Source organism: Crocodylus porosus, unplaced genomic scaffold (assembly GCF_001723895.1).
Source record: "Crocodylus porosus isolate Cpor-Errol unplaced genomic scaffold, CroPor_comp1, whole genome shotgun sequence".
Classification (NCBI taxonomy): Eukaryota; Metazoa; Chordata; order Crocodylia; family Crocodylidae; genus Crocodylus; species Crocodylus porosus.
The window spans coordinates 137,522,380-137,536,361 of NW_017728931.1; the positions used below are offsets into that span (position 1 = coordinate 137,522,380).

Sequence of the window (13,982 nt, forward strand, 5' to 3'; positions counted from 1 at the left end):
GTGTGTGTGTGTGTGTGTGTGTGTGTGTGACTGATTTGGGGACTGGAGGAACGCAGCCCCACTGAACTGAGTCCTGCAAGATAGCTCCACTGGGGGTGAGGGCTTGCAGAAGGGAGAGATAGAGCTCCGTATAGAAACACAAGTAACACAAGCAGCACATTAATAGAATTACCCAGACCCTAGAAACGTATCCCTAATAAATGAGCACACCCCAAAGTAATGGGCAAATCTGGTAACAACACACAGGATTGTGGCCAAAAACCAAAAGACGTGGATTTTCCCCCCATCGCCCCAAAACCAGGCCTTACCTATCAGCCCATGTGCTTTGGAAGAATACAGGTTTGAAGGGGGAATGTAGATTCCCAAAAAGTCAACATTGACAGGGTGATTCTTCCACACACGGTGAAGTACAACCATGAAGGACATTTCCTCATCCACTGTGATAGTCACATTGTGTTCCTTCTTCACGGACACCAGCAACCTAGCAGAAGCGTAAACACCAAGCGAAATCAGTGCACCTCATTTTGCAGAGCTACTCCGCTAGTTCTGCATGCAACAGTACCCAACCAGCCCTGTATTTTAATGGGCAATTAAAGATCTTTTGTTACCCAGAAAAAGGTGTGCAGGACCATTTCTATTCCTACTTCTATTCTGGACCAAATAACATGGATAGTAACACCCAAAGCTCATTCATCCTCACTTCAATCTCCCTGAACAATCTATCGCTGACTCAAAGTAGCTGTTTCTAGGCAACAAAACTGTAAGAAATGAACTTGAATGCAGAACAAGAAATCCCCCCCGGACTGGACTGTGTTAAGTGTGGTCTAAGCAGGGACTACAGATTCGTATTCCATTACCATTCTCGTACCTGATAAGTTTTGCTGAACCTTTTGCCTTGCAGCAGCTAAGGCAAAACCAGCTGTGGAGGAGCAAGAGAATTTCCCTCCCTTTGCTGAAGCTGCCTGCGACTCAGAGGCTGAGGCAAGCAGCAATGCGGTTTGGGAGGGGAAGAATTCCCCTCAGCTCCCTGGGGCTGCCCTGGGCTGGGGGGACCTGGACTGAGCCCCCCAAGGTGGGGGCTCCCCACTGCCCACATGCTGGGCTGCATGGGCCTGGCCTGGAGGTCTCCTCCCTCTCTCCTGTGGCAGCTGCTGAGGCAATCAGCAGCTGGGAAGGGGGAGGAGGGAGGGCTGCCAGGGTCTGAAAAGCCCCCATGTGCTGTGTAAACCCTGGCTACAGAGGCCTAGGAGTCTGTTCCCCTTCCCCCTGTCTCTATGGGCTGATAGACACAGGCAGAAGCAGGCTAAGGAGCAGAGGGGTGAGGTAGTATCTGCTCCACTGGAGCAGGCAGCATAGTTCAGATGCAAAGCATCCTGGGATGCTGGGGGACTGTGAGTTTACTTGAACCAGGATGGGGTCTGGGACAGAAGCTCCATAAACTGGGTTGACCTAAATCAGTTAAGTCTGATACTACATCCAACCAGGTTTATCTTAAACCAGTTCTGAAAACGGTTTATGTGCACTGAACTTCTGTTCTGTTACAGGTTTAAACCAGCTTCTGATCACTTAAACCAGTTTATACGTAACTTCTGTCCCTACCCTATGGGTTTATTACTTATTTTCCTCTCCTAGCACTGTTCTTTCTCCTTCACCTCCTTCCTTTTCTTTCTTCCCTATCTCGTATTCAAGTCACTCTCTATTTGATAGACCACCTTGTGGATGTCCTTTTACAGCATCTGATGAAGAGAGCTCTGGCTCACAAAAGCTTTTGCTATATATCTGCCTTACTAAGTTTACAAGGTGCAAATCTACCCTGCCTTCTGCTTCACTTCAGACTCACATAGCTACCTGCCTCTCATTTCTATTTTAAACTTTGAAAACTGAATCAAGGAACTCCAAATCATGAAGAAGCTCAATAGGAGAACCCATAAGAATTTGTGAGTTCCTACTTCAGGGGCGGGCAATTATTTCAGGTGGAGGGCTGCTTACTGAGTTTTGGTAAGCCATCGAGGGCCACATGATAGGCAGCCGGGGCAGATAAGTATTAATTTTCTAATTTTTTTAGGGGCCCAGTGGGCCAGATAGAATGGCCTGGCGGGCCGCATCCAGCCTCCGGGCTGCATTTTGCCCACCCCTATCCCACATGCTAATACATGCTGCTTTGTTATGGTAGCATAAGGTCAAAGGAGCCTAGTGCCTTTTATTATCCATAGTGATAAACGTTTCATATGCATGTCATTGCTGAGATGACAGTGGATCACGCTGACTGGTACCATCTTATTTTACCACCTGTTTTATCTTATACTTGGGTTGCAAGCTCTTTTGGACAGAAACTACGGTACCTAACAGTTCTTTTATTGGGGCACCTGCAGTGTCTCCTGCAGTGCAAATAATAGGCTATAATAGTAAGAACATCTAAAGACCATAGCAGTGAGTATGTGTGGAAGGCCTTTTCACACTAACAGCTACTCAGGGGATGGCCTGCTGTCTACCAAAAGGACCTTGTGCCTTTCATTTCAAGGATGGAGTAGGAAGCTAACCAGGCTGGATCTCCTTAGGAATGTAAAAAGCCAATCTTGCCCTCTGATCCCCAGAGATGGACACTTTCTAAATGCATTTCTGCCATTTCTACCCAAGGGAAACTCCCCCTTTTACCTTTTCCGAATGATGCTTCCAGTGTCAGCCCAGGACAGCCCAGTGCTGTAAGATCCGTCTTTCAGGGTTATCAGCTCTGTGCTGACTTCTACTTTCAAGCCTTTGCTTTTGAAATAAAAGCCGATTTTGCCGAAATAGGTGTTCAGTTTCTCATTCTCTTGCTTCTTGGCCCCGATGAGCTGCCCATTGACTGCAACTCCTAAGAAGAAGCAGCAGTGGATACTGTCAACAAGTGTGATGTGCACTTAAGTCACAGAAGTCCAAAAGCTCTTTGAACTGAAGTGCTTTCAGTAGAGCGGGTTGATTCTCACTGCCTTGTTTTGGGACCTAGCTGGTAATCTAATTTCCTGCTTGGCACCAAAGATTTCTTTGGGTTTTGTTTTCCCTCTCTCTCTCTTCCCCTTTCCCCTCCCAACTTTTCCCTTTGTGCAGATCTGAAAGTGCAAATGAAATAACCCCAGTTCCCCAGCAGCAGTTCTCAGGTAGAATGGATGCAATTCTCCTCGTGCATCTGCAGAAGTCTGTCTCGCAGCTCCACATGGATAAAAGACATTAGACTTTATTCATTCTATTGTCATTTTTCTTATTCATTCATTCTTATTCATAAAATGCATTCGACTTTAATCATTCTATTGCTTGTGTCCCTATCACAACACACATGCTGATCACGGCCTAGCAGGTCTGGTCTGACACTCTTGGCCATCCTAAAAAGGGAAAAGATGCAAGTCTTCTCCGATTCACATTCCTTCCAAATGTCTTATCTCACACACTGCTCAGGCCACAGCCAACCTACTCCGAACACCTGGGGCCCCCTCTGACAGAAAGCTACTAATGCATCACCTGTTCAAACTCACTAACAGCTCACATTGGGCAGAGTAGCAATAACTGCGAGCTGAGCAGCCGGGTGAAGTCAAATACATGCGACAAACTTACGATTCTTTACTAAATGTTTAAAGCTGACAATTGTGTAAAGCGGGAGCGTTCACCCCCTCCCCGGCCCACAGGCCAGATCTGCCCATGGAGCCATGTCATCCAACTCACAGAGCTCCCCACAGGTCTGAAAACTGGCTGGTAGGAAACTGGTTGCTGCCGTCCTGCTGCCAAATTTCCATACCTATTGGGAGCCCCGTGGGCCATATTGCATGGCCTCGTGCAATACATTGGATGAGCAGGGTGAGCTGGGGCTCAATCCTGGTATTTAGGGCTGGTGGGGGGGCAGTGTAGGCCTGTTTGCAATGTGTGGGGCCCCATTCCAGTATGCAGGGTTGAGGGGGGCAGCAAGGGGCCAATCCTGACAGGTGAGGCCAGGCAGTGCAGGGCATCAGGGCCTGAGCCCAGTATGCAGAGCCAGACGAAGGTGCCATGTAACCAGGCGGGGGCAGTGCAGGCCCAATCCCAGTATGTGGAGTCTAATCCTGGCATACAGGCCTGGGCAGGGGTGTTACGGGGCCTGATCCCCACGTGCAGGGATGAGCGGGGGCAGGTCAGGCCCAATCCCAGCATGCAGGGCCTGATTCAGGTGCACAGGGCCCTCTCCAGCTTGTGGACTGGCCCCACACCAATCATCTGGCCCATGGGGCCAAATGTTTGAGCACCTCTATGTAGAGTACATAAACTTCCAATCCAGTTTGCAGGGAACAGATTCTGTGCTCTTAGGACCAGACCGTATTCCAGCTTTTGGGTGTTTAAGTGGACTTAGGTGCCTAAATGCAATTCTATTTCACCCTGCTAGAGACACTGAATATCCACGAATTCATCTATTCTTGTAACATACTGTCAACTGGCCCTTCAGAGTGAGTCACAAAAAGGGGCAAGGTGGAGGAAGGCTCACCTGTCTTTCGCGTTAGTTGTTTTTCATGGACTCGAGCAGTGTAGAACAGAATCACATTTAGGTGCCTCAGTTCACTTATGTGCCCAAACGTTGGACTAGAATCTGGCCCTCGGTGTTCATATGGTTGGAGCCAAGCCCAGCCACCCTGCTCTGCAAGGTGTGCGTGTGCTTTAAGGCTAACTTCATTGATGCCAGTGAAAATCATCGGGAGTAGCTGCACTGATATCAGTGGAGTAAAACTTGGGTACGTAGGAGAATATGGTAATTGGTTTGATGAGAACTGACAGCGCTCAGTAAAGTAAGAAGCAACTCACTGCAACCTGCAAACATTCCTTCCCCGGACAAAACTCCTTAAGCATAAACCTAGGTATAAACTTCTTACCAGTATCAGCATCTGAAACCAAGTTCAGAATCTTTCCAGGCTCAGCGTTGATGTTGAAGCAGATGTTCTTTTGGCTCTTTGGCAGGTTGATGATGAAATGTGGGTCATTATCAACTAAGACGCACAAATAATTGGGAATTAAACCAAAATACAATGAGCTGTAGTCCGATACTTGCATGGAAGTGACCCGCTTTTCCCCAGTACCACCGTACAGGTTTTCACTACACCCAGCTTAATACCCATGTACACAGATAGGAATAGCCACTTCTGCTGAATGATTCTGAAGTGCTTCATAGTATTAATTACTCCTCACAACACTCAATAGGAAGCAGCAAGTTGTCTCCCCATCGGGCAGGCTCCTGCAGGCCATGTACCTCCTGACTGGGAGTGCAGCCACCTGCAGGCTGGTCCGCTGCCTGTCCACACTCCTTTAGTGACAAGCTCAGCCTTTGCCACACTCCTCTTTAGAGTTTATCGTGGCCAAAATGACACCAAAATCCACGCACGTTTCTTCTTCGAGAAAAGGTGAGGTGTTCCCAGTTCAGGGGAAGCTGGCTGATTGCAGTGAGGCCCAAAGCTAACTGATCAGCTGCTGGTCGGAAAAACACCACGCTCCAGTTTATGAAGGTAAGAGTCAGAACTATATTTCTTTAAGACTGAAGATCTGCAGGTAATAGTATGGATGGGGTTGACCCAAAAGCCCAGCTTGAAGCCCTCCTCAGGCATAGCAGAGTTCTGCTCTGTATACAAATTGTAGCATCTGAGTCAGGTTTTAAGGGCTAGATGCAAGAAAGGCCTATAGCTGGGCTTAGAAAGAGTTTAGAAGCTCAAATCTGAAAATTGAGATCCAAAATCCCCTACGCAACCACCACCTCACCCTGGAGGTGCCTATCCTCCCTAGGTACCTCCCTACTTGGCTTGACAGATCCCCAAGTGCCCCAAGTTCTGCTCCTGTGCTCGTCTAGGTCACTCAGCACCTGTCTCCTACCCAAGTCAGGATTGCATTCAGGAGCAAGGTGTTCCCTTGCCTGAGCCCTCTGAAAAGCCTGGCCCGGCAGGTATTTCCAGAGCGTTTCTCATCCACACACAGGATCAAGCCCCTTACAAATAGTGGGTGTCATTTCCTTTTCATGGTCTGGTCAACATGGCAAAGTTTTGCTGACATGCCTGCATTGGTAGGGGTTTGGTCTTTTCACACCTCACAGCCAGCCTAGCTAGGCCAGCAACATCCCTGGTCTTGGTGCATCTAGGCTGACAGAAGAGGATTTCTGCTAGCTTCCCTTCTGTCACTCAAAGGTAGTTCAGCAAAGTCAGATGAGGAACCCCCTAATGCAGCCACATGCTATCTCTCCATTAGGGGCTCTGCTCCCATATATGTGTTAGCAGCTGCATTAACACAGATCAGGGGTTCTCAATCTTTTTAGACACAAGGACCTCCTTGATAGACTCAAGGGTCCCTTCGGAAAATGTCAGCTCCTAGCTTTCACTTGTTTTTTTGACTAGGGAAAAATAATAGAGCAATTCTTCTGCTGCCAAAAACTCAGAAAGATCACAAGAGGACAGAATGGTTTTAACACTGAGGATTTCTGTTTGAAATCTTTGCATTTATTTTGTGAAAAGTGTTTTGCATACCTAACAGTGCTAACCCTGCTCGGTCTCCATGGCATCCTTGATCTCCCGGCACCCCGGCGTGCCAGGGGACCCCAGTTCAGAATGACTGACATAGACAAATCTTAAAACAAGAAGAGAGGGGGAACTGCTGCTACCTACTTGGTGTGTTAAAGCACTTGCCATGGGGAAGTGGAAGACCTCAGTGAAATTCCTTCCTCAACCCACAGGAGCTCCGGCTATGGCAAGGCTCTGGCTATGGCATACCCTTCTAGGGAGACTGCCAAGAAGTGAGTGCATAACTACAGTTTAGTGGTTCAGGCTTTCACACAACGGAGCTGGGATGCCTGGGCTCTGGTATCTGCTCTAGGGACCAGTATCATAATGCTAAGAGGAGGAGACCAAGGCACTCACCCTGGGTGTTTGACTTATATGGGGTACAAAAATAGCAGCTGCTGCTACTGTTATCCCTGCTGCCTTGTCACTGTTGGTAGCCTGGCGGTGGCCATTACCCCACACATCACTGCCACTCAGGGAACAGAACTGCCTCTGGCAGGGGCTTCTGTATTGTATATCCAACAGTCATCGTTTAAAACACAGAAACAGTGCTGGAGGGTAGGATTAGAAACTACGTGTCCCACCTCATCCCTTGATTATGCTCCTTAACCGCTAGGCAAGGCACATGCTCCTTCCTGTATTGCTTCTCCCTCTGGCCCCATGAGTCCTGAATTCTTTTCTGCCCAGGAATATAACTTCAGCAGGCAGGACAGATGGTGTCTCCCTCACCTCAACTTTGCTTACAGCTTGGTGATCGAGAGGCTCTTCCAGGGGTGGCAGGCATGGGTGAGAGCACTAAAAGGCCTCCTCCAAACACACGTTAAAATAAAAGAGTGAGCCCTGCTCATTTCTGTAAGCACTGAGTTGTAGGATCTGCCTTTGGAAGAGTATTCAGGGCTTGGTCCCCAAGTGGACAGGGGTGCATGCCTGCTGACAGCCCTGACTATGCTTTGGAGAAGTTCAGGGGTTCAAACACACTCATATGCTCAGCTTTTCCCATCAAACAGTGCTAAACAGCTCCTTGAGGGGGGGTTTCTGGGTTGCCATTTTAAGTGCCAGATTCCTATGGATTTAACTGTAAATCCCATGCTTTTACTCTAACTCCTGGCCTGATCCTTCACTGCTAATGCCATGGAAGGTTTACCACTGACTTCAGTAAGAAGAGGATACAAACAAGCTGGGAGTTTAACTTCCTTCTGTTCCCTTCCCTTAGAGCAAGCTGAATGATATCCAAGTCTAAAATTAACCCTTGATCTGTCCTGTGAATGCCAAAAAAGGGCCGGCAGTTACTGTTGAATATACATTCCCATATAGCCAGCCCTATTCCTGCTTCATTATTAAGCTCTCGCAGACAATGGCTTTCCCAGCTGGTTTCTGTAAGTTAGACATTAACTTATGGCAGAGACCCAAGTGTTAACAAGACCCAGCAGCTTGCAGTGAGTCCAGCGATTCTTATCTACCACAGGACATTCATGCTGTCATTTACAATGGAAATAATGTCTCATTAGCTTTGCAACTATAGATAGGACAAAAGAAAGCTCACTGGACAGATCCTGCCTGTAGCGGATGGCAGAGACCTATTAGATTTTCTAACCTATCTTCAGAGTGGTTCCTTTTATTTTCTAGGGCCTTGTCCATTCAAGTTTTGAATTGTTCAAGCAACGCTGACTCCTTCAAAAATCATCTACCTGGGTTTGTCCTGGATGTTGTATGTTTAGGGGTAACTTTGGAGTATACATAATGATTGCCTGTGCGGATCACCAATAGCGGTTGAATCTGAGTCCTTCAGCACTGGCCTATGCCACCCTGGCTAAAGGTGTAGCTCCTTGAGCTGGCAGTAGTAGTTAACTTATTTCGGTGAACAGCCACGAAAAGAAGGAGCAACATGTGTTTGAGAACCTATACAATGCAGTCCATTCAACAAGGAAAAATGGGGCAGCTGACACAGATCTCTGCCACAGTTAGCACAAAACACATTGAGGCCTTCAATTCAAATACACTGGTGTTATCTGTGTCCATCTGGACACGCTGAAGCCGTCAGTAATCCGCTTCCCTCCCCCACCAGCCGTTTGTAAAAGAATTCAAGGAGCCACGATAAGTAAAGTGAGACACTATACGTTTGTCATTGTTTACCTGTGTGTATGGGTTGCATTGCAAACGTTGGAGCTTTTTGTGCAGATGCTGGACTTGGTGCCACAGATGTGGGATTTGCCCAGGATGGGATGGTTTTGTCAGGGACTTTTGGGGTTATCCCCAGGGTACCTGTTTGGTGAAGAAGTTATATCTGAAGTCATTATTCATACTGACCAGTGTTGGGTTCAATCTCAGGCAGAACAGCAGATTCTGGTCCCATTCACGCTGGGGTAAACCTGGGATATGTCTATTTGCAGCAAGAGAGTGACAGATTTGCATAGCCCTAAGTGATGGGAGAATGTGGCCCACTGACCATTTCATTGTGTGCACTTGAAAACTTGACATGTATTTCCTGTGAATATACCCCAGTTCAGCAAAGCCTTTAAGGCTTAAGGATTACCCTATAATTAAATTGAGATTTAAGTTGAGTGCTTTGCTGAATCGGTACCTCGGTTTGGGACACACAAGAATAAAGCCATAGGTAAATGATATACTCACAGCACCTGGAAACATAGCCTCTGTGATGCTTGCCTGAGAAAGAGGAAGCAGTGTAGCTGCCTCCATGCAGCCTTCTGGGCCAAATAGTTAGCACTGCTGTGACTGGGCCAATCCTATTCCCTATGTTCATTAGCCTGCCATGAAGACACTGCTGCACTGTTCCTGCTTTAGGAGGTATTTTACGTGGAGCAGCAGTGTGATGGAGAACACTACTGTGGGACTGGCAACCTTATCACACCTAATGCGGGCCTACTTCTGTTGCCTAAGGACTACTCAGATGGATAAGGGCCTTATACTTTATGGAGGGCCTTATACTTGACATTGTAGTCTAATTCATATAACACAAGTCAGACCTTTTTCCATCGTAATTCAAGCAAAACTCCCTCTAGCGCAGCTTTCTGGGAACACGGTTTTGTTATGGAATGGACTGAAACCTGTGCAAGGACGCCATAGATTTCCTCTGTATTAATCCTAATGGGGATTACTGAAAAACTCTCGCCTCCAAAATCTAGTCTCACAAGAACACAGCAATTAAAAGGACACAATTAGCTGGCCCACCAAAAAAAACCAGAATGAAATTATCATTAGTAAAGCATCCAGGGGAATGTCGAGAACCTGTATTTCTTGTGGGGCTCAGTAGTAGCTCCATGACTATCCTAGAGCACCTTGTCAATCTCCACGAGTGACAACGAACAAGTCATTTCTGCTGCTCATAGCCAAAGGGAGACCTAGATAAACTAGACACCAACCTGGGCAGCAGCCTTTTTTGGCGTCTCGAGGTTGATCTGCCAGCATTCGTTCGTCCCCGTTGGGATTTTCTATCACCATGGCTGTGAAGGGGGTCACAATGTGGTGGCTGAGAGACATCTGTAAGATTGATTTGGTGATGTTCCTTTTCAGAGCAGCAGTGGGGGCCAGGTTTCTGTGTTGAAAACCAAAGAAACGTTGTGATCCACCATTACATCTGATGCTGAAATGAGCGCTGTGATCTGGGTTATTGCTAAATGGTGATATTGCTATATGATTAGGACACAGGGAATGGTCACAAGAAAGAATGAGGGCCTGAGGAAAACTCCTCTTGACTCGAATGACCAGCATCATAAAGGCTGGTCCCATTTCTATTGGTTTCAATTGAAGCTTTCCTTTGCCTTCGATGGATGGCCATGGATCAACCTCTGCAAGGACAAAAGGTCAAATTCTGAGGTTCACCCTTAGCTTTCACTCAACCTTTGCTCAGGAGTGTCCCATTCACATCACATACAGCCCCTTAACTGAATCTGCATGCTCCCAGAAGCTACAGATTATTTCCCAGCACCAGCTGCTACAAGAGGGGAGTGGAGGGAAGACCTGAGGTACAAAGGTGGCACTTACACTTTCTTTATTTATATTTTTAATGCGAAAAATCAAAGGCCTGGTTTTGCAAGGTGGATTAACACTGACACCTCAGTGATCTGTCGGGCCTTGCCATGTTGAATAGGTCCCTCTTAAGGGCTGCTTATTTGGCATAATTCTCACCTCTCAGCTAGAAGCTGGTTGACAGTCAAGTAGGCCCACAGCTTCTCAGTGAATTTGGGGTCTGCGTATTTATCTTTGGTCATGAAATCATCCAGTTCCTCGACATCCGCCAGGGTTTCCATGACTAGCTGTGCATTCGACTAAGCAAGAAAGATGCCATTATCAGAGTGCGAGCTAGAGGAGTGGAGCAGTTGTGTCTCCCCACTAAAAACCTGTCCCCTTGTCCCTGGCTATGTTTCACACAGGAGGGGTGACTGCGCCCAAAAGCTTGCTAAGAACTTTTTTTCCAACTACTCAGTTGGTCTCATAAAAGATATCACATCTATTCAATGAACCTTGCCTTCCATGTGGGAAGACTTTTAAAATCCATGCTGTCCTTATCCACATTACACTTCCCCCATATTTACTAACAGGGTAGTGCTCATCAGGATGGGTGAGGGGTGTCTGTCTTTACCAAAAAGACCTTTGGAGGCAGAGATAAGAACAGTGTGTGGAGCTCTTGCTGCAGCTCAAGGTGGAAGAGTTGTACCACCGCTCCCAGAGGCAGGGAGAGAAGCAAGGAGCCCTCCCTGCATACCTCAGATGGAGAAGGACTCTTTGGATCTAGTGGGGTGGAGCTAGTCTAACCAGTGCCTCTTAGGTCCTCAGAGTGGGGGCTTTGGCAAGGAACAGCTCCATTGCCCCTGAACAAGCTATAGTGGAGCAGTCCATGGTGAAGAGGCTGAAGTATAGGATTTGGCTTACAATAAAAGATGGTTATAACATAAAATATCACTACCAAGAGATTCCACGGTAGGGCACAGCAAGCCGCATTTGAAGCTGCTGCCATGCTGTTGGCCAAAACCCACCCAGAGCCTGTGGTTCTCTACTTCATCAGGCAAAATACTGTATGGATCATAAACTGTTACCACTTCCAGAGAAAGACCCATATGCATGTGAATGAACCAGACCGAGCAGCTATAATGAGCGCTCTGTAGAGTCCCTGACTCACGGCAGTGGCTGTGACAATACTCTCCAGGTGCTGCAAGTTTTGAGTGTCAACCTTCCCCGACACCACAATTTCTGACCCTCCAAAGTAGTTATGGAAGCTGTTCTGGGTGATGTCTGACACCGATTCCTGAGGATAGTTGAACTCGATATTTCTGAGGAGCGGGGTGGAGACTTGGCTGTAGAATTGCTGTGAGTGGAAAGGACACAAGTGTAAGCTAGCTACATCGGACACAACCCTCAATGAGATGCTACTGCCATTGGAAAAAAAACATGCAACCAGAACCTGGGACCCAAACAAGCATGTCCGTGCATTTATTCCTACAGGAATAGCAAATCCTCTTTTGCTGAGGCCTGAGACTGTCTCTGGAGGGAGATCCAAGTCCCAGTGAAGTCAGGGCAAGGATTCAAGCCAGAGTCAGAACTAGAGTCATTTAGTTCCTTACAGGGCTCAGAGGCAGGAAGAGGCCTAAGTGTGGGCCTTCATGGGCCCAGTTCTAACCACGTGTGTTGAAGTGAGTGGACAGAAGTAGAGTAAGGACTTTCTGGCCATCATTATTTATAGTGTATAGACACAGGCCCAGATGCCAGCTCTTTCTGCTTGATGAACTTTGGATGAGGATATAACCTTCCTGACTATAACCCTTCCCTCTATAGTAATCTAATGTGCAAGCCAGCCTGAACTCAGATCTAGATCCAGCCTAACTTTGTGGCTGGGATTGTGTTATGGAATAAAAATCGAAGCTCTTGGATTATTAGAGGCAACTGTGACTTCACAGCACCCCTAAGATTAGATTCCATTATCTGTGGGTGTAAATACATGAGATGCTTTGAGGCGCATTACCTAAATTTAAGGTACATTAGGGTGCACGTCTACATGTGTGTGCCTTTAATGCACTTTAAAAATGGTGATTTGGGGCTAATTGTACCTACATTTGATACCTGCAAATGATTAGTTAAAGTGCATTAATGCATGTATAAACACATTAAAGCATATTAACTCTGTGTGAGGACTGATTTGGGATTAATTTTAGTCCCAAGTCACTCCACACACAAAGCGTTAATACGCTTTAATGCCTGCACATGTAGGCGCCTGTCTAAACCCACTTAATGTGTATTAAACTAATGTGCATTAAATTTAGGAATGCTTAAACGCGTGCCCTGTGACACCAGTGCAAACCTGAAGTAATTCCAGATGCACAGATAAGAGCAAAAGCTGGCCCACCATAGGGAGAGGGTGGTAGGAAAGCAATGCACCTGCATTTGGGAAGAGGTCTCCTGATTTCCAAAAATCCTCTGGGCTGTGCCACGGTTTTCCTGAGCAAGTCTCTGCAGGAAATCATAGTCTACATCAAATCCAATCCCAAGGCAGTGCAAAGAGAAGTCATCCTGCATGTTCTGTTTCACATTCTTCTGGATTGTAGTCAACTTCAGCTCACCTTTAGGAGAGAGAGTGACAGTCAGTAGTCTCCTTCAAACTAACCAAACATGATTCCTAGGGATCCTTATCTGAGACCTAATCCCATGTATCCCATAGCTATGACTCTCATTAACTTTTGGTCTTCTGTTGTAACTCATTTAGAAGGAATGGGGCTGTTCCTGGTTCTGAGAACTATCATTTCAAACTTGATGTAGAATAAGGAAGAAAAACACTATAATAGTTTACACTTCAGGCCAGACTCATATAATCTGATCCACATATTAGGTGTCTAAATGGACTTAGGTATCTAAACATGACTTTTCCACCCATCCACTATCCACTAATTCATCTAATTTTGCATCTTGCCATCACTTTAGCCTTTCCTTGAGTCACAAAAAGCAGGAGGAGGGTGCATCTATTAATTGCCCAAGTCTATTTATGCAACTAGGTAGAATAGAATCTGGACTTTTATTTCTCACAGTTAAGATGCACCTTTGCAACTAGGAGGGCTAGAAACACAATTTTTTTACTGGCATCTTTAGCTGTGGAGCAGCTTTCTGAAATCATGGGTGGCTCTTGAGGCAATTTCCACAGTCAGCAACCTGATCCAAACTGCACTTATATTAATTTGATTTCTTCTTTATTCTCCACATTTGGATGCCATTTCTGGGACCAAGCTGCTTCTTGGAGACTAGGCATTGTTGTGTGGGCTGAGGTCACTGGGGAATAGAGGACTGCTTCATGCTGTGTGTAATTACCACTGTTCCAGGTCTGTTGCCTATGTGTAATTAAAGCAAGTTACAGTTTCATAGATTTCATAGATTTCATAGACATTAGGGCTGGAAGGGACCTCGGGAGATCATCGAGTCCAGCCCCCTGCCCAAAGGGCAGGAAGT

At 46.6% G+C, this 13,982-nt stretch overlaps 1 protein-coding gene across 1 annotated transcript in view; it reads right to left on the minus strand.

Moving 5' to 3' along the window:
- The window catches only part of ITIH2 (inter-alpha-trypsin inhibitor heavy chain 2), a 46,915-nt gene that overhangs the window by 7,129 nt on the left and 25,804 nt on the right, over nucleotides 1-13,982 (minus strand). The window contains exons 12-19 of the mRNA XM_019543740.1: nucleotides 12,924-13,105; nucleotides 11,671-11,856; nucleotides 10,680-10,819; nucleotides 9,914-10,086; nucleotides 8,667-8,795; nucleotides 4,869-4,982; nucleotides 2,656-2,854; nucleotides 309-481 (exon numbers count right to left, since the gene is read on the minus strand). Of these exons, the coding sequence (XP_019399285.1) occupies nucleotides 309-481; nucleotides 2,656-2,854; nucleotides 4,869-4,982; nucleotides 8,667-8,795; nucleotides 9,914-10,086; nucleotides 10,680-10,819; nucleotides 11,671-11,856; nucleotides 12,924-13,105 (1,296 nt within the window). The remainder of the gene's footprint in view (nucleotides 1-308; nucleotides 482-2,655; nucleotides 2,855-4,868; nucleotides 4,983-8,666; nucleotides 8,796-9,913; nucleotides 10,087-10,679; nucleotides 10,820-11,670; nucleotides 11,857-12,923; nucleotides 13,106-13,982) is intronic.